Genomic DNA, 19,688 nt, shown 5'->3' with positions numbered 1-19,688 from the left:
CTTTCCTTCCCTTTTAAATTAGTCAATCAATACCATAAATAATAAAATATCTCCTTTCATATTTAATTAGCCAATTAATTGGCTAATTAAACCTAAAATAAAACCTAAAAATCCCATAGTAACCGGCCATATTCCCTCCCATCTTTTCCCTACCTTTTTTTTTATTTTCCTCCGCTTTATTACTCAAATAAAGCTAATCATTTAAGACCCCATTCATTTCTATTTTATTAGCCAATAAAGGGGCTAATAAAAAACCACAAATTGACTAAGAAAAGGGAAGGGTGTGGCCGGCCCTTCCTTGGTGAAAAATGGGGAAGCCTAATCCTATAAATAGGCTCCTATTCTCACCAAAAATTCATTCCAAACCTCTTGCAAAAATTCCAAAACACTCTAAACACTATTTCTCTCTAAATTTCTAACTTTGGCATCGGAGGTTCTTCGGCCAAAGCCCCCCCCATTCATCGTGGGCGCGTGAGGCTTTTGGCCTTAACCTAAGGTGCTAGTTGTTTTGTAGGTGCAAAATCGTCCAAGATCGAAGAGGAGAAAATTTGCATCCACAAATTGGTGCTTTCATTGAGAGTTGTAATCCATACTCGTAGAAGACTCTCGTACAAAAAGGTTTTTTCTTTATTTTCTAGTCTATTTGAATATTTTTCATACGTTCTTATTATTAGAATTTTCTACTTGCAAAGGTTCTTTGATAAAACGTATAAGAAAAATATAATGACTAGAAATTTAGAAAATTCCGCAAGTAAAAATTCTAGTATTCAAGAAATGGGACTACGGAGATCCATGAGGCAAAATGCGACAAGAAGGGGAGCGGCATCATCACCACGAGCTTCCACCATGGGAACCACCGTGATGGCTACCTCGGTAGCCACCCGCGGCGAGGTCCATGGTGCCTTCACCACGGCCGCCATGGGAACCACCACGGTGGCTACTTCGGTAGCCGCTCGTGGCGAGATCCATGGAGCCTTCACCACGGCCGCCATGGGAACCACCACGGTGGCTACTTCGGTAGCCGCTCGTGAGGTCCATGGAGCCTTCACCACAGCCGCCATGGGAACCACCACGGTGGCTACTTCGGTAGCCACTCGTGGCGAGGTCCATGGAGCCTTCACCACGGCCCGAGTCGTGCCATCCAAGTTTACGTGGACCAAAGCCCAAGCCTCGCATTCACATGCACCGCGCATTGAGCAGCCTGCTCCCGTGATCCAGCCTGCTCTTGTAGCCCAGCCTGCTCCAACGATCCAGCCTGCCCCAGTGATCCAGCCTGCCCCCGCAGCCCAGCCTGTTTTCATGGTTTCCCAAGCTGCCCAAGTCCGCCCGAGACAATCTCAACCATCCGGACCAATTATCGAGGCTGAGGCGTTTTCACCACATTTCTCTGCAGATTTGACATTCCCCAACTCAAATCTCGCACTTGGAGTCAACCACCCTTTCATTGTTCAAGGAGGTGCATTCCATCCAAGTTCTTCCAATCCGAATGGCGAACAAAACTTGTCCCGACAAGTCATAGAATTGACGAGCGCCCTTGCACAACAAACCACCTTGGTGAATCAACTTTTACAACGTACTAAGATGCATCGCGCTCACGATGAAGTTTCCCGGAGTAGAACAAGGGTAGACAAGGAGCCTTTTAAACAGCGTCCTGGAAAGCAGCCATTCAACCCATCACAAGTGGAGCATTCAGACAGTGCACACTCTCGATTGGGCCCCCGAAATAGCGTATACTCCCGTCTTAGCGCGCGGATGAGCGTGCACTCTCGGTTAGGCCCACGAGCAAGTATACATTCACGGTTGGGGCCACGCTTTGATAATCAACATGGGCAACCTTCCAGGCAAAGCATTCATTCGCGATTAGGCTCACAAGGAGTATCCTCCACATCACATCGGAGCAGGCAGCCTGACAAACGGAAGGAAACGATCGTTCAATCTGGCTCTAGTTCAACCGGTAGCCTGCAAAGAAATCCCTCGCCTGCTAGGAATCTATCTCATCCATTGCAGCCACAGCGTAGACGAGCCGAGCGAGAAGAAGAGCAGCCTAGACCGGTAGAAAAAGACCAAGGGCAGCAAAAAGCTCCGCTACCCCAACAAAAGCAAATCCAAGAAGAGGTAGAAAGGCTTTTCAATGAACGGATGCGTGATTTTCGGCGCAACGAAATGGTTGATGAGGCACTAAGGCGAGATATGACCAACATGAGCAGGTCACCTTTCGCGGATGAGATCGAGCAGGCAGAACCTCCGCGCAAGTTTAGCATGCCACACTTCACATCTTTCAAAGGAGATGGGGATCCCGAAAGACATTTGAAGCATTACCGAAATGCGATGGTCCTTTATCGGAATAATGACGCCCTTATGTGCAAAATATTCGCCACTACTTTACAAGGCGAGGCACAAGATTGGTTTCATACCTTGCCGACACGATCCATCCAGAATTTTGATGATATTTCCTTGGTCTTCACCAAAGAATACTCATCTTATCGATCGATCAAGAAGAAGTCCGATCACCTGTTCAACGTAAAGAAAAACCCAAAAGAGTCGCTTCGCGATTACGTGAAGAGATTCAAAGCAGAGAAGGCGAAGATCGTCGGATGCGACAACTCGATAGCAAGTGCAGCCTTCCAAAAAGGACTGCCAGCAGACCACCCACTGTTTGGAGAAATGATCATGAAAGAAGACCTAACTCTAGCAGATTCCTTTGCTCTAGCAGAAAAGCATGCGCTTTGGGACGAGGCTCGACAAGCAGAAAAAGCTTCCGAACAACCTCGAAAAGAGTTGGCAACTGCTCAAAAGAAGGATGAAAAACAACCCAACAAGGGCAGGCAGGAGTTCAAGCGCAGGGACCGACCCACGACCAAAGAAGGCCCAATGACCAACAACTATTCTAAGTTCTCAATTCCGATTCATCAAATCCTTCGAGACGTCAAGAATGAACCATGGTTCAAGTTGCCGAGGCAGTCAAAAGGAGATACTTCCAAGTTGGACCATACTAAGTACTGCGCATTCCACCGAGGTCCCGGTCACACAACCAACGATTGCTACACTTGGAAGAACTACCTAGAGAAACTCGTGAAAGAAGGCAAAGTCGATAGATATTTGGACAAGCCAGCTGAGCAGCCAAAAAGGAATGCAGACGGAGATGAGGAGCCACCAACTAAGACGATTCGAATCAATGGCATTTTCGCTGAGTCCGAGCACTTAGGGGCTACTAATAACTCCAAAAAGAGGAAGATCCAGCAGGCTTTACTAATCTCACAAGTTCATGCAGTCGATACCCAACCTGGACCTATCATTGGCTTCACAGAGCAGGATGCAGAAGGAGTCGACTTCCCACACAACGATGCATTAGTAGTATCTGTCCAACTAGCCCATGCTATAGTCGACAGGATGATGGTTGACAATGGAAGTGTGGTCAACCTACTTCAACTTTCAGTCATTCAGAAGATGGGCCTGGAAAGTACAATCATACGCCGGGCAGAGGTACTTACTGGATTCAACGGACACACCTCAACTGCCATCGGTTATATCATACTTGACGTAAAAACACCGCCAGTCGTCTCAAAGCAAACATTCACGATTGTAAGCGACCCATCTCCCTACAATGGGATTCTTGGGAGACCTTGGTTGATCAAGCTGGATGCTGTCACTTCCGTCAAGTATCAAAAAATCCGATTCCGCATCCCGGGAGGAGGAGTCGGAGAGATCAAGTCTGACCAGGTTTCATCCCGACGATGCACTGTGCAAATGTTAAAAGAAACAAAGAAGAAGACCTTTACCCCCGTAAAGGTTACCGAAGTCCAAAAGGGTAAAGAAATTGCCAAATAGCAATTACAGCAGGTGGATCGAGAAGATGGCGCCCAAGCAGACAAGATAGGATGGAAACCCGAAGAGGACGCCGAGGACATCATTCTTGATCCCCAGCAGCCGGAAAAGACGGCTAAAATTGGCTCACGATTAAGCCCAGACGAGAAGGAAGAACTCACAATTTTCCTTAGGAAAAACCGAGATATCTTCGCATGGTCACCATCCGACATGCCTGGTATTGATCCCAAAGTGGCCTGCCACAAGCTGCACGTCGATCCAACTGCCAAACCAGTAATTCAAAAAAGAAGACATTTCGCTCCCGAACGAATAGCGATCATCGAGGCAGAAATCGACAAACTATTGGAGGCCGGTTTCATAGAGGAGGTAGCACACTCGGCATGGCTTGCTAATGTCGTACTAGTCATGAAGAAGGAGAAGGGCAAATTGAGGGTTTGCATAGACTACACTGACCTCAACAAGGCATGCCCAAAAGACCATTAACCTGTCCCCCGGATTGATCTATTAGTAGATTCAACTTCTGGAAACCAGTTACTTAGTTTCTTAGACGCATACTCCGGTTACAACCAAATAGCCATGCATGAGCCCGACAAGGAGAAAAATGCGTTTGTGATAGAGCGAGGCACTTACTGCTACAAGGTCATGCCTTTTGGCCTCAAGAACGCGGGAGCCACTTACCAAAGGCTAGTAAATATGATGTTCAAAAAGCAAATTGGGGTAACCATGGAGGTCTATGTCGACGATATCATGGTAAAGGGCAAGCAGCGATCAGATCACATTCGCAATTTAGCAGAAGCTTTCAATATCCTTAGAAGGTACAAGATGAAGCTCAACCCCACCAAGTGCACGTTTGGAGTATCTTCAGGTCGATTCCTAGGGTACTTAGTAACCCAACGAGGAATTGAAGCACATCCCAAGCAAATCCAAGCAATCATAGAGATGAAATCTCCAACTACCTTGAAGGAGATCCAAAGCTTGACCGGACGAGCAGCCGCCCTCAATCGTTTCCTCTCACGATCCACCGATCGATGCAAACCCTTTTTCAAAGCTATCAGGAGGGCACAAAGAAACAAATGGGATGAAGAATGCGAAAAAGCTTTCCAAGACTTGAAGAGTTATCTCACATCACCTCCCTTACTATCCAAGCCGGAAGCAGCGGAGGATTTATATATTTATTTGGCAGTTTCCGAGGTAGCAGTGAGCTCTGCTCTCATACGAGAAGAGCTGGGGGCCCAACTGCCGGTATTCTACACTTCTAAAGCTTTTCTCGATGCGGAAACAAGATATCCGAAGATTGAAAAATTAATTTTGGCGTTAGTTGTTGCGGCTCGGAAGCTCAGACCCTACTTTCAAGCTCATACAGTCATTGTTATGACTCAATATCCCTTACGATCAATATTACATGGTCCGGACGCATCACAACGAGTGATGAAATGGGCATTGGAACTTGGCCAATATGGTTTAGTTTTCCAACCTCGCACAGCGATAAAGGCCCAAGCCTTGGCAGATTTCGTGGCAGAATTCACACCTAGCCTAGGCAACGCAACAGTGCGGCCCAACGACGCCCCAGAAGCAGCAGAGAGTACCTTAGCCACACTTACTCCATCCAACAAAGATTTCTGGAACTTGCATGTCGACGGTGCATCCAACTATAAAGGCTCGGGAGCAGGTGTAGTTCTTGTTACTCCAGATGGCTCAATGCTCGAGCAGGCGATCACCCTAGGTTTCAAAGCATCCAATAACGAAGCAGAGTACGAGGCTCTACTAGCGGGTCTCCGAATGGCAAAAGACTTAGCGGTGAAGAAACTCGCAATTCATTCTGATTCCCAACTAATCACCAGCCAGGCTACTGGGGAATACACGGCAAAACACCCAAGGATGGCACAATACCTAGAGAAAGTACGCCAGCAACTTGAAGCATTTCAGACTTACACTCTCACTCAAGTTCCGCGGGCAGACAATGCACATGCAGATGCACTAGCTGGTTTAGGCTCCGCCCTTGACCACCAATTCAAACGCTCCATTCCGGTGGAATATCTAGACAAGCCAAGCATAGAGATGGAGTCGATAGCCGAAGTGTCACAGGTTAGTGTAACTCCCACTTGGCAAAGTCCAATTATAGACTACTTGGTCAACGGCACATTACCCACAGAAAGATTGGAGTCAAGGAAGCTCCAAATTAAGTCGGCACGCTACTATATGTGGAATGGCATTCTCGTCCGAAGATCCTACACCGGACCACATCTCCGCTGCCTGGCACCTCCCGATGACTTGAAGGTTCTAAGCTCAATCCACGAAGGCGTTTGTGGGAATCACTCTGGAGGTCGATCCTTAGCCCAAAAGGCTCTTAACGCAGGCTATTACTGGCCTACCATGCACCAAGATGCTAAGGAGTTAGTACAAAAATGCGACCGTTGCCAACGCTACAAACCAGTACCAGCACTACCCGCTAGTGAGTTACACCCGCAAACGAGTCCTTGGCCATTCATGCAGTGGGCAATCGACCTGGTAGGGCCTATGCCGCCTGCTACGGGGGGCAGATGCATGATGATCGTGGCAACCGACTATTTCACCAAATGGGTAGAAGCAGAACCCATGACAACCACGACTCAGACGGACATAGAGCACTTTATATGGAGGAACATCATTTGCCGATTTGGCATCCCTCAATCCATCGTCACTGACAACGGTCCTCAATTTGTGGGAAAAGATTTGGCAAAGTTCTTCCAAAAATACGGCATCAAACAACACATGTCCACACCAAGATATCCTCAAGGCAATGGGCAGGCCGAAGCATCCAACAAGACGATCCTCGACTGTCTCAAGAAATCCCTCACCGATAAAAAGGGAAAATGGCCAGATGAGCTTCCAGGATGTTTATGGGCATATCGCACCACCAAAAGACGAGCAACCGGTGAAACCCCTTTCTCTTTGGCGTTTGGTTCGGAAGCAATCATACCTCCCAACATCATCGTGTCAAGCATCAACACTCTATTGCCAAACGTTGAGCAGAACAGTAAAGAAATGGCCACAGATTTAGATCTGGCAGAAGAAAGGCGCGAACAAACCATCACCCGCATCGCAGCCTACCAGCAGCAACTCATTTCCAGCTACAACAAAAGGGCCAAGATCCGGCAGTTCCAACCCGGAGACCTAGTCCTAAGAAAAGCTTTCATCACTGCCCGCAGAGAAGGCTCGAAAAAAATGGACCCCATCTGGGAAGGTCCTTACAAGATCAACAGAGTCGGCGGTAAAGGCAGTTATACTCTTGCTACCATGAATGATAAAGAGATCGAGAAGCAATGGAACGCCTACAATTTGAGGAAATACCATGTGTGACTTCACACTATATCAAGACCCGAGGACTCGAGCATCTTAACGGGCACCACCTCGTAAACCGAGGACTATCCAATCATCATGCAGTTTTTGCAACCAAGTTATTTGCTCATTTTATTTTTCAATAAATAATTCAAAAGTAATTTGTAATTTGGCTTTAATATATGTCTACAACAACTTATTTCTTTCTGCACTTCAAAAGAAAATTACACCCCCCAAGGGACCAACTGTGCTCTCCAAGGAAGGAGGATAAACTCAACACTCCGAATATCCAGACGTGGATGAGCTTGGCTGCCCTAGAATGACTAGGTGCATGATGGCTTGCACCGGGATTCCTAGAAGTAGCCACAATGGTCTGTTTCAAGGCTTAGCTAGTTGAAGGATTATGGGTCTATCGGCTTAATCCGCAGGGAACCGGGCCCTAGAGACGGAGGGGGCACATTATGCAGCACACCCAATGGGCGGCTGCCCTGGAAACCTAAAGCTGTTACCGAGTGCACTAAGGTAGCCTACGGATTTCCAGAAGACTGCCTACGGCTTGCCCTTCGAGCAGTAGAACCACGCTAGACTTATGCAACCGCACATTATTGTGAAAGGTTAAACAAGTTAGCGTGCACACACGAAGATTTTATCCACTACCGACATGCTACGTAGTTGATAAGCTTCACCTCTGTCAAACGCAGAATAACTTATACCAAATCCTAAAGTGTTGTGATACTTGCTACACAGCCTACGGAATTGGAAAAATCCAAGGTTGAATAGCCAAGTGGTTACGCGGATTCGTCTGCTTCTGTAAGTAAGGCATCCGGCTGCCAACCCTATGGTTAATAACTTTGCAAAAGTTTCTACATCAACACCTACGGTTGCATAGGCTATGTGGGCCTGTCTACTTATAGAAAAGTAGCACGCCTGCCACTGGCTTATAAGGTCTAAAGGTTAAAAAAAAAATGGGAAAAGCAAAAGAAGCGAGTTTATTAAATTTTATAGCAAAATTGATAAACAACAAGCAAATACCAAAGGAGTTCAAGCAAAAGCAACAAAGGAAAGAAAATGAAACCCTAAAAGCTACCTAGAAGACTACTCTTAGGTAGTTTGGACATCTCCCAACTGCTCGGTTGTTACACCTTCAGCAGCCTTGGTGTTCTCAGCAGCGGCATCCTCCGGACCTTTACCCTCGACTGCTCCAGCCTGGGTATCAACTCCTCCAGCTATTTCACCGATAGAAGACTCAAAGGTAAAATCGAGCAAGTCTTCTGGGGAAATAGAGAAGGTCTCGAAGTCTTTACCGGAAAACTCAAAGTCAGACGGCCGCCCATAGAGATGATCTACATAGCCCAGCTTGTAAAAATCAGATTGGTTCTGAATAAGCGAAGCCTCGAAACCATTTTTCTCACTCTTCAACTGCTCATTCTCCTCAAACAGGCAAGCACGAACTCGCTGCAACTCATCAATTTCTTTCTTCAGATTGTCGTTGGTCTTCAAAACACCTTGAAGTTTCGACACTTGAGGCTCAAGCCTGTCAGCAACCTCTTTGAAGTGGATCGCTTGGTTGTAAGTAGCAATCAATTCTTCATCCTTTGCATAAGCAGCGGAGCGAAGTTCAGATATGGAGCGTTCAAGATCTCGAATCTGAGGTATGTAACGCTCGATTTCCTTCTCTGCACTTTCATTCTTTGTTTGGACCGCATCAAACCTAGTCTTCAAATCCATGATCTCCTGGTGAGCGGCCTCAAGCTGCTGAGAAGTGGGGTCAGAAGTATGAGATTCCTTCAAAGCAGCAAGCTCAGATTCCAATTTTTTGATTTTTTCAACCGAGGAATAAGCTTCGGCAGCCATAGTTCTTGCCATCTCTTTAGCAGCCTTGGTGTCCTCTTGGTCAAGGAACATAGACTCGGCTGCCAGAATTGTTGTTTTCTGCATCATGGCTAGCAGAACAGTCTTCCTATACTCGGGTGTATGCTTTGCAAAAAGACTCGGACCAACAATCTCTTTGACGCCATCAACAAATTGGGCGCATACATCCATGTCTTCAAGAAGATCTGGTTTCAAAAGAGCACAAATCTTAGCAGCCTCCTCAGAAACGACCTTGGCGGATTCTTCAAGCCTGCCTGAGCGAGCAGCTTCATTCTTATCAGCAGACGAGATGGTTGCAGCAGCGGAAGAAGCAGTATTCGGCGCCACTTTAGCAGACAGGGGCACCTTATCACTCTTCATAGTAGCAAGTCTCTTCAAGGGTAAGTCAGGTTTAGTCCCGGACGGACGTTTTGGCACAAACTTCGGTACCAAAGGCACGGAAGAACTTTTACGCTGAGCATTTTTTTCAGCAATCGAGCTAGCAGCCTTCGAAGCAATAGGCGTTACTGGCACAAATGTAGCAGTTCGTTCTTTCTCGCCCTTAGAGGAAGTCAGGTCAATCACAATCTTGGGAGCATCCGGAGAATCCCCACGAGCAGTCTTCATTTTCTTCTCAGCAGGTATCTCTTGAGCAGGCGGGGAATGTTTCTTTTTCCCACCTTCATTGGTAGTAGGCTCCACCACAGTGATAGGACGAGCCATCGCGTCTGCCTTGATTCGTTTTATTTCTTCTTCTGGGGGTAGTCCACCTTTTTCCCTACGAAGAGGACTAAGCAGCCAACGCCACTCACGATACTCGGAAGGAATACCCAGTGCGACATGCACTTTTTTCGTATCTGGAGAAACCCTAGGAGTTGAGCCAAATTCCGAATCTACAAAAAAAAAAAAAACAGAAGACAATCAGAAAATTGAAGAATGATTTGGCACTAAAGCAAAGCAGCCGAAAAGACTAAGCAGTCTGCTTACCAGATATGAAGACCGTTGATACACGCAGCTCGGGAGAAGAATCAGATTCCCATTCTCCACTTATCTCCAAAGTCTCTTTGGCCCAATCATGATCTCCTTTACTCGAATTATCAAAAAGCTTATGACGGATTCGCAGTTGTCCAACTCCATCAATACGACCTATGTCAAAGAAATACCAAAATTCGTTGGTGGTTAGTCCCAAGTCAAAGAATTGGTTCAAATTGTGGAACCCCACCATCACTCGGACCGCATTCGGGGAACATTGGGCAGGCGCACATTTCATAGAGCAAAGCACTTCTTGGAAGAAACGCGGCATAGGGAAAGTAAACCCTAACACAAAATAGTAAGGATGGAACTTGATAGTTCTCCGAGTTCCACTACATGGTTCTCGGCTGCTACCATCTTTAACTCGCCTCACACGCACTCCCGACGGAATGGCATGCCAATACGTTTCAAGAAAATCTCTAAACAAATTGTCGGAGCTAATCTTGATGTGAGCAGCTTTGAAGTAGCCAATCTTGCTCAAAGACCCGCCTTGACAGTACAGCGGGGGCACACCATCATCATTCTTACGGCTCGAGGAAGACATGCTTGAAAATTCTACAAAAGTACAAGGAAGATTTGTTAGAGAGTTGTTAAAAAAAAAAAAAAAAAAAAAAAAAAGAAAAGAAACAGCTCTCGGCAGCAAAAAAAAAAAAAAAAAAAAAAACAAAGGAATTAGGCTTAAAGCCGCAGGACCAGCAAACCTGCCAGGCCCCACGGCCTGGCTTGCTTCAACGCCCAGCAAGAAAAAATATATATATTTTCATGGCATTACCATGCCATGGTTCACCAGATCAACCTATAACAAGTCTCTGATTCCCATCAGGCCAAGAATCAAGATCCAAAGATTCCAGAAAATCAAGAAGACAAGAAAAATAATTTTTTCTTACCTGGAAGCAACGAAGAGCGATCCTTTACACGGGCAAGACGTAGAAGATTGCTAGAGGAGGGGGAACAAATATCCTCTAAGCTCTCTTTTTCTCTTGTAAGGATGAATAAGTTTCACTCTAAAAGTTGATTTAACAATCCACTTAAGGTGGACTTAAATAAGCTTTGGGGAAATTTATTTCCTTTTCCTAGAAGGATTTAATTTCCTATTGAAAGAAAGAATCAACAACAAAATAGGAAACAGTTCAGAATTTCCTAAAGCAAGAAAATCTCTACACCTATTGCCCTTTTCTGCAAACAGCTCAACAGGTGTGGGGGCATTTGTGGAGCAAAAAATATTCACTAGGCGACACGTGGATTTGTGAACGAAAGAGGACAAAAATACCCTTGAGGTATATCGGGATTCCTACGCGCAAGTAGTGGGTAATCATCCTCAACCAATTCAAAAATGCTCCAGAAGAGGTAACTAATTCCAAATTATCTTATTTTAGGTAATTATTTCCAAAACTTAATTTCCCTAATATATTATTTAGTTAATTAATTATCTAAATAATATATTCTTCCCATATCTCCTAAAATCATCCCTTAATTACCAATTTGAAACATCCACTCAAACCTAAAAAATGGGATAGGGCCGGCTACCCCATTCAAAGTCTATTCCATCACCTTTTTTTCTACCTTTTCCACCTTTCCTTCCCTTTTAAATTAGCCAATCAATACCATAAATAATAAAATATCTCATTTCATATTTAATTAGCCAATTAATTGGCTAATTAAACCTAAAATAAAACCTAAAAATCCCATAGTAACCGGCCATATTCCCTCCCATCTTTTCCCTACCTTTTTTTTTATTTTCCTCCACTTTATTACTCAAATAAAGCTAATCATTTAAGATCCCATTCATTTCTATTTTATTAGCCAATAAAGGGGCTAATAAAAAACCACAAATTGACTAAGAAAAGGGAAGGGTGTGGCCGGCCCTTCCTTGGTGAAAAATGGGGAAGCCTAATCCTATAAATAGGCTCCTATTCTCACCAAAAATTCATTCCAAACCTCTTGCAAAAATTCCAAAACACTCTAAACACTATTTCTCTCTAAATTTCTAACTTTGGCATCGGAGGTTCTTCGGCCAAAGCCCCCCCCATTCATCGTGGGCGCGTGAGGCTTTTGGCCTTAACCTAAGGTGCTAGTTGTTTTGTAGGTGCAAAATCGTCCAAGATCGAAGAGGAGAAAATTTGCATCCACATTTACGACTTTTCGTAATTGTTGATAATTATTAACACATCACTTGTCATACGTAATCAGCTAATATAATTATAAAAAAAATAAAAACGGTCGCTTTAATATTATCTTGCAAATAAAATACTCTCGATGATGTGACTTAGCAATTCATCCTAGTCCTTCGCCTGACAAAGATTAAGATTTAATTGAATTATAATACAAGAAATAGGACCCATATGATATCTACTCCAGAATAAGATTGGTTAGTGAAATGCCCAATGTTAGTTGGCTTTATACTAATTGACTTTTCCTTTAGGATGATAATTACAACGTAATTTGTTTCCATTAAAAATTAATGACGTTTTGGCATCCACTTGTATATATATATACACAAGCGCCTAGAGGACAGAAGGGAGTAATTTCATCTCAAATGGCAAGCCTGCAGATTTGTCTCTTGAACCATAAAAAAATCATCATCTGTTTAAGTACTCTACTTTTCTCAATTGGGTTTGGATCATGTGGTAGTGATCAAACACTAAGCAGGAGGACTGCTGCCTTGTTCATCTTTGGTGACTCCACAGTTGATCCTGGCAACAACAATCACATCACCACCATTCCTGAGAACCAAGCACATTACGAGCCATATGGGAAGAATGGCTTCTTTGAAACTCCCACCGGACGCTTCTCCGACGGTCGAATCATCGTAGATTATATAGGTAAGTGAGTACTATTGATGTATGTTTTCGTAAATTTTTTAAATGGTAATTACCTTAACTAGCGCTGAATGCTCATGATGCAGCTGAATATGCAAAGCTGCCACTAATCCCTCCATTTTTACAACCATCAACTGCTGATTATGCCAATGGTGTTAACTTTGCATCTGGTGGAGCTGGAGTCCTTTCTGAAACCAATCAAGGATTGGTAGGAAAACCTTCAGTCTTTTATTGCTATGAATCATTATCCTCCTATTTATTGTGTAGGAAATTGAATTAGATTCCGAAAAAATAAGCACAAATAGAGCTAGTTACAAACTTTCGATCAGAAATATACAATCGATGGCCAATAAGCAGCTATAGAACCACGATTTAGTGCCTCTTTACTGTGTGTAATACTAGTGCGCTCCAGTCTGTATTTTTTATTAAAAGTTTATAAACGGCAATTATGTTTTTGTTGATTCATATACATTTGTGGTTTGTCTATGACTGTTTTTCTTGATCAATATGTAATTTCTAGGCGATTGATCTTCAAACACAATTGAAAAACTTTGAAGAGGTGCAAAAATCATTGACTGAAAAATTAGGAGAAGTGGAAGCAAAGGAAGTGATATCAGAAGCAGTTTATTTCATTAGCATGGGAAGCAACGATTACATGGGTGGTTATTTAGGCAGTCCAAAAATGCAGGAACAATATAACCCTGAACAATTTGTGGGAATGGTCATTGGAAACTTGACACAGACAATTCAAGTAAGTCTTATTAAAGCTTTGTATATCACCAGCTGTATATAACAACTGCGCATTTCTCACTCTCATCACATGATTCGTCACATACGAGATAACATGAAGAGAGAGAGATAAAGATCATGCATGGTTATGTACAATCAGTGACAACCGACAATCTATCCCAAAACGTGGCATATTGATGTTTGGGTTGTTGCAATCTTATGCAGGCGTTATATGAGAAAGGCGGGCGAAAGTTTGCCTTCCTAAGTTTGTGTCCACTAGGTTGCTTGCCTGCCTTTAGAGCTCTGAACAGTATGAACCCGGAATCCGGTGGAGGGGGATGTTTTGAAGCAGCTTCTGCCCTTGCACTAGCACATAACAATGCCCTAAAATCTGTACTCAACAGTCTTCAATATATGCTCAAGGATTTCAAGTACTGCAACTCCAATTTTTATGATTGGCTCCTTGAAAGAATAGAGGATCCCTCCAAATATGGTAAGCATGCTTTATTTCATATATTTACAGAGGGTGCACATAAAGTGACTGGTAGTAACTTGATCTTAAATTTACTGTGTAGGTTTCAAGGATGGAGTGAATGCTTGTTGTGGAACTGGACCATATGGGGGCATATTTAGCTGTGGAGGCACAAAGGAAGTTAAGGATTACCAGTTATGCGATAATGCTGATGAATATATATGGTGGGATTCTTTTCATCCCACTGAGAGGATCCACAAGCAGCTTGCAAAGGCTCTCTGGAATGGACCCCCTTCTGATGTAGGGCCATACAACCTAGAACATCTCTTTTCTGATAAGGAGAAGCTCACCATTGGCGACGTGGTTGATGACCCAGAAGCACAGCAATTTTCACTTCTGAAGTAGTAGGCTAGTAGCAGGACCATGTAGCTTGACAGTTTTAAGAGCGGCCGCCGGTTGCGGTTTCCTCGTCGGCTGCGTTTTCTTCATTAGCAGTTGCCAAAATAACATGTGCAACATAGACACATATCCATCCATCAGCTATAAATAATCTTGGTCTTTTACTAACCAAGGATATTAGCAGCTTTTCAGTATTACTGAGTATATTTAAGGCTCTATTTGGATACAAATGACACTCTACGTATTTAAGTCTATGTTCATATACATATGATATTTTACATTAAATTCATTTAAATACAAAGAAGAGATTCGAACTTAAGTGACAATTACATTATATATTAGAATCATCTACATATGAGGAGGGATTGGAATTCAAATGTAACAGATAAAGTATACCACTTTAGTCAACTTAGTTAAGCTCAAATTTGCAGAAATTATATATTCATATAGATGAAAATTAATCACTTGACCAAAATCATATAAATGAATTTGGTTGACAAAGGAAAGGGCTAGATGAATTTAAAAGCAAAGAGATTTAAAGTCGACAACAAGATTAATGGGCATGTTTATTTATTTGGGATGGAAAACTATGAATCAGGGAAGCTCTAGTCACAACTCACAAGGGAGACAAGAAGGAAAGGCCGGAATAAGGCTAACTAGTCTCTCCTAAACATCAATTTTTATTTTGTAGATTTAAATCTAATAATAAAATATTATGTAGATGTAGTCAGTGGCAGCAGATTCATGATGCAAATTGGAGGAATAAGGCTAACAAATCGATATATGCTAAAGCAATTTGATGAGTGCTAAACGAAAGAATTTTTCGAGTGCTCTCCACGCAGTATGTCAAGTGATGCCGAGATATACTTAACATGCATTACATCAAATACTTGGTGAGCTGAAAATTGAGTTTGTTTGATGTAGACCGGGTTAGTCCGGCCTGGATTGAGTAGTAGCGCTCTAGCCCTACTCGTTCTTAAACTTTTCGACACGGTCCGTTTTGAAGATGTAAAGGTTAGTCCAGCCCAGGCCCAAATAAAAGCTCAGCGTTACTACAGGGCCGCCCATGGCCCTACTTTCCGAATTTGATGGATCCCCTTTTCTGTAAGGATTTGATCTTCGAACCGAAAAAGGTCAGGATTCGATTCGTATCTACGTACTTTCCTATTTAAGCAAAGATCTCACGCTAAACCAACATGTTCTACTTTTACAATCCTTTACAGCAAACCTAAACCCTACAAGAAGTGTGCGACTTGAAAGAAGAAGACGAAAGGGTGCAAAGCTTAAGAGAATTTTAAACCCTAATTCACAGTCAGTTTGTGAAAGATATGAAGTTTATGGAGATCAAGGAAAATTTGGAGAGCTTTGGTAGTTTGGCTAACCCTAATTCTGAAAAGCGAAAGATCGAGATCAGTGATTATGATGCGTCCAGCAGCGACAATCGTCCAAGCAAGCGAGCTAGAAGAAACATCTCGAGCGGCGATGGCGATAAGGAAGAAGAAGTAAAAAGTACTAGGTCAAGTTCGAGTACTTCTTCCGACAAAACGGAGAAAATAAATGAAACGATTAACTTGGATCTAAACATGCCTGCTTCTACTGATGAAGAAGATGACGATAGGATGTTCTTGGAGAGTACTTGGTCCAACAACGCAAAGCAAAGGGATTGCGGTGACGGTGAAGTAGAAGAAGTTGAAGAAATCAAACTTGACCTTAACTCCACTCCTGCTCCCAGTGAAGGCGCCGAAGGATATAACTTAGAGGGAGAAGTTTGGCCAGAAGATTGGGACCAACAAGTAGGAGGTTGTGATGATGATCATGATGACTTCGACGGCAATGATCAGGACTATTATGATGATGGTGGTTATGATGACAATGACGACGATGACGTGGGTAATAAAAGAATCAAACTTGATCTTAACTCCACTCCTCTCAGTGAAGAAGAAGTCGAAGAACAAGAAGTTAGGCAAGAGGAGAAGGAAGAAGATCAACGTCAGTACCAATTAGACGAAGAAGACAGACCAGTAGAAGTTCGGTACCAATCAGAAGCAGAAGAAAAAGAAAAAGAAGAAGAAGTTAGGCCAGAGGAAGGACAAGATCAGTACCAAGAAGATGACGAAGAAGATGATCAATACTGTTACCAATCCAAAGTAGAAGATCAAAGATGTTACCAAGCAGAAGAAAAAGAGGTTAGGTCAGAAGAATCTTGGCATCCATCAGAAGAAGAAGAAGAAGTTGTTAGGTTGCCCAATACTGCCAGGTCCAACCTTGACTTCAGTAGAACACCTACGGAAGGAGAACTAGAAGATCTCAAAAATAGTACTATTCCTCCTGCCAAAAAGTGGGATGATGAACCAGAACACTCCTCCGACAACAACCACTCTTCTTTTGTTTGTGAAATCTGTGTTCAGCACAAGGTTTCATCCGAGTGGTTTGCCCTAGAAAACTGTGGACATGCTTATTGCAAGGACTGCATGATCAAGCACGTGGCCACCAAGCTTCGACAGAACATCGTAAGCATTCCGTGCCCCACTCCTGATTGCGTTTCAGGTTCGCTAAGTCCCGAGCATTGTCGTCCCATTCTCCCTCCTGACCTGTTTGACAGTTGGGCAAGTGCTTTGTGAAAATTTGATTGTTTGCATGTTCATGTTGAAGTGCTGATCAGTTCATAATATTCTTGTTTGGATTTGGTTCATCATATGGTACTCTATATCCGTATGAAATTTGTGTTGTGAGTTGCAGTGCTGAATCCTAATCTATTCCTATCTATATTTCCTTATACTTGGTTTTACTATTTCGTTGGAGAAGAATACATCAAATATTCCAAATACTTGGTATAACTATTTTTTGTGTTTGTATCTTCTGGAACTTATATTGTACTTGATTTCATCAACTTTTATCTGAACTCGTTCAGTAATTGATTTTGTTGACATTTTCTGTTTGAAAGTTTGTGCGCTTGCATCGTGTCAGAAACAATGCTTCTGTGCCTATTGAACATGAAGTTATGGTATTTTTACTTTGTTATCTTTAATTGGGATCTATGCTTATATGATGTTCAAAAAAATTGGCTATTCTCAAAGTAAATTTAGGATCATAAGTATATAAACCTAGCAGAAAAAGAAATAACAAACATGTGTCTTTTTATTTTTTGGTCGACAACTAGGCATAATTTCAGAAAGAAAAGAAAAACTACATAAAAATGTCACAAAGCCAACCAGGCAAGCAATATTAGCGATTAGTATCAAATGGCGAAAAGGAAGAACTCACCAAAAAAAGGGACATCGATTGCAGGATAATCTTGGAAAGGCCAAAATATTAGCAACAAAGTTGGTTTCATGATAAATTTTCAGAAATTCATAAGACAAACTTTTTGAAAAGATTATAATAATTCATAACCAAACTTCCCAAAGGATGATCAATAAATAACTTCAACATTTTATCCTTGAAAGCACCAAAATATTCTCAATTCCGTTATTCACACAAGCTTCATACCAATAAAAACACCCCAAAATGTAGTAGCTAGCTAGAACCTCGCCTCTACCAAGGTTAGCACAAAAACCAGTAATCCAGGCCCCTAATGAAATTCTAGACAATCCTATCCTTGAAAGCACCACGGTCTTTTCGTGATACTCCCTTATGTGGTGTTTGTGAAAATTTTCCTAAGTTTAGTTTTAAAACAACCAAAAATGAAAAATCGACTAGTCACATTAGCATCGATTCTCGCGGTGGTGAAGCCAAAGGCCAAGGTTTCTGTGCTTGAGCTCTGAGTATGGATCATTGGAAAGGTGAAGATTTCTCAGCAGCTTCAAACTCCAACCGAGTTTGTATGCAATTTTATATTGATTAAAAAACACATTTATTTTTCTAGTTGTTAGGATAGGGCCTCGTTTGTAGCAAAATGACGTTCGTAATGGCTAAAGAACTTCTATATGGCAGTACTTATCTTCCACTATTTTCTTGTGAAGTGTAGAGAGTTATTTAATTAAGTGTAGAGAATTGTTAAGCAAATAGCATTAAGCTAATTTTGAGGTCAAGGTTCTTCCATGAGCCCCGATTTCTTAATTTCATTGTTCTTCACAAGCATTTTCCTCAGTAGATATTGAACTGATATATTAAATTCCAGGTACTCCTCTCCTTCTTTTTCTTTTTTCTTTACACGTACAATTTCCGTTCGTTTATTGGGTTAGGTTGAAATCTTTTGATCTTTACAGTTCGATAACGTTGTGTGGCCGAAGTCGATGAACTCGGTGTGGGAAGGGCCGAGCAGAAGATGAAACTATTTATTCCCAAACTTCTAACCTAATTAAGATTCGGGTAGGTCGATAAATGATACAACAGAATCAAAGAAATATCTTGAGTGACATGATGATTAAAATGAAGATGAAGCTGAAGAAACCAAGTTTCTTAAAAGCCTCAAGCCCTCCAACCCTCCCTCCAAAAATTTACCTAACAAATAATGACCAATAAATAGTTAACGCTCCTAACCTAATGTCGTATATATGAATATAAATTCTAGTTGCAACTACAGTCACCTTGGGTAGATTAATGTTTACACGGAACTCTATATCTTATTTACATGTGGATACTGGATCATTGTGAATGTTCATTTTGATCTTGTTCAAAGGAGTAATAAAATGAAAAATGTATGTATTAGAGCTTGAGACTTGATATGTGTTAACTTTTGGGGAGTCTTCTAATATTTCAAAGGATGTTGATGACCCGGCTGATTTTGTGTGTACAATCTGCGTGGAACACAAGGAAGCACACGACAGGTTTGACATAAAAAATTGCAGTCATGCATATTGTACTGATTGCATGGTCAAATACGTGGTCTCCAAGCTTCAAGATAACATTACCAGCATTAGGTGCCCTGTTCCGAATTGTATAGGGTTGCTGGAGCCGGAGTATTGCCGGCCGATTCTGCCTCCAGAGGTGTTTTATCGGCGGGGAAGTGCATTGTGTGAGGCCGTTATTCTTGGGTCAGAGAAATTTTACTGCCCCTATAAGGATTGCTCTGCAATGTTGATTGATGATGGGACAGAGGTTGTGAGGCAATCGGTGTGTCCGAATTGTTGGAGAATGTTCTGCGCTCAGTGTAAGGTTCCTTGGCATGAGGGGATCAAATGCGAGGAGTTTCTAAAGTTGAATAAGGATGAGAGGGAAAAGGAGGATATTGTTAAAAGAGACCAACCCCAGCCCATTCTACACAAATTCAGAAAATTCTAGCAATGTGCACAATTGTAGAA

General features: G+C 42.5%; 2 protein-coding genes across 2 annotated transcripts; both read left to right on the top strand.

The window, feature by feature from the left end:
• Positions 1-1,299: 1,299 nt before the first annotated feature.
• LOC139190801 (uncharacterized) lies at positions 1,300-7,164 on the top strand. Its single transcript, XM_070811286.1, has 5 exons — positions 1,300-3,720; positions 3,841-4,257; positions 4,357-5,067; positions 5,161-6,102; positions 6,838-7,164. Exons 1-5 carry the CDS (start codon positions 1,300-1,302, stop codon positions 7,162-7,164), a joined length of 4,818 nt encoding a protein of 1,605 aa, XP_070667387.1.
• Positions 7,165-12,531: 5,367 nt separating this feature from the next.
• Positions 12,532-14,730, top strand: LOC103454912 (GDSL esterase/lipase 5-like). Its single transcript, XM_008394511.4, has 5 exons — positions 12,532-12,848; positions 12,932-13,053; positions 13,366-13,596; positions 13,800-14,067; positions 14,150-14,730. Exons 1-5 carry the CDS (start codon positions 12,563-12,565, stop codon positions 14,449-14,451), a joined length of 1,209 nt encoding a protein of 402 aa, XP_008392733.2. The 5' UTR covers positions 12,532-12,562; the 3' UTR covers positions 14,452-14,730.
• The last annotated feature ends 4,958 nt before the right edge of the window (positions 14,731-19,688 follow it).

The sequence above is a fragment of the Malus domestica genome, chromosome 02, assembly GCF_042453785.1.
Source record: "Malus domestica chromosome 02, GDT2T_hap1".
Lineage (NCBI taxonomy): Eukaryota > Viridiplantae > Streptophyta > Magnoliopsida > Rosales > Rosaceae > Malus > Malus domestica.
This window is presented reverse-complemented; position numbering and strand designations above follow the sequence as displayed.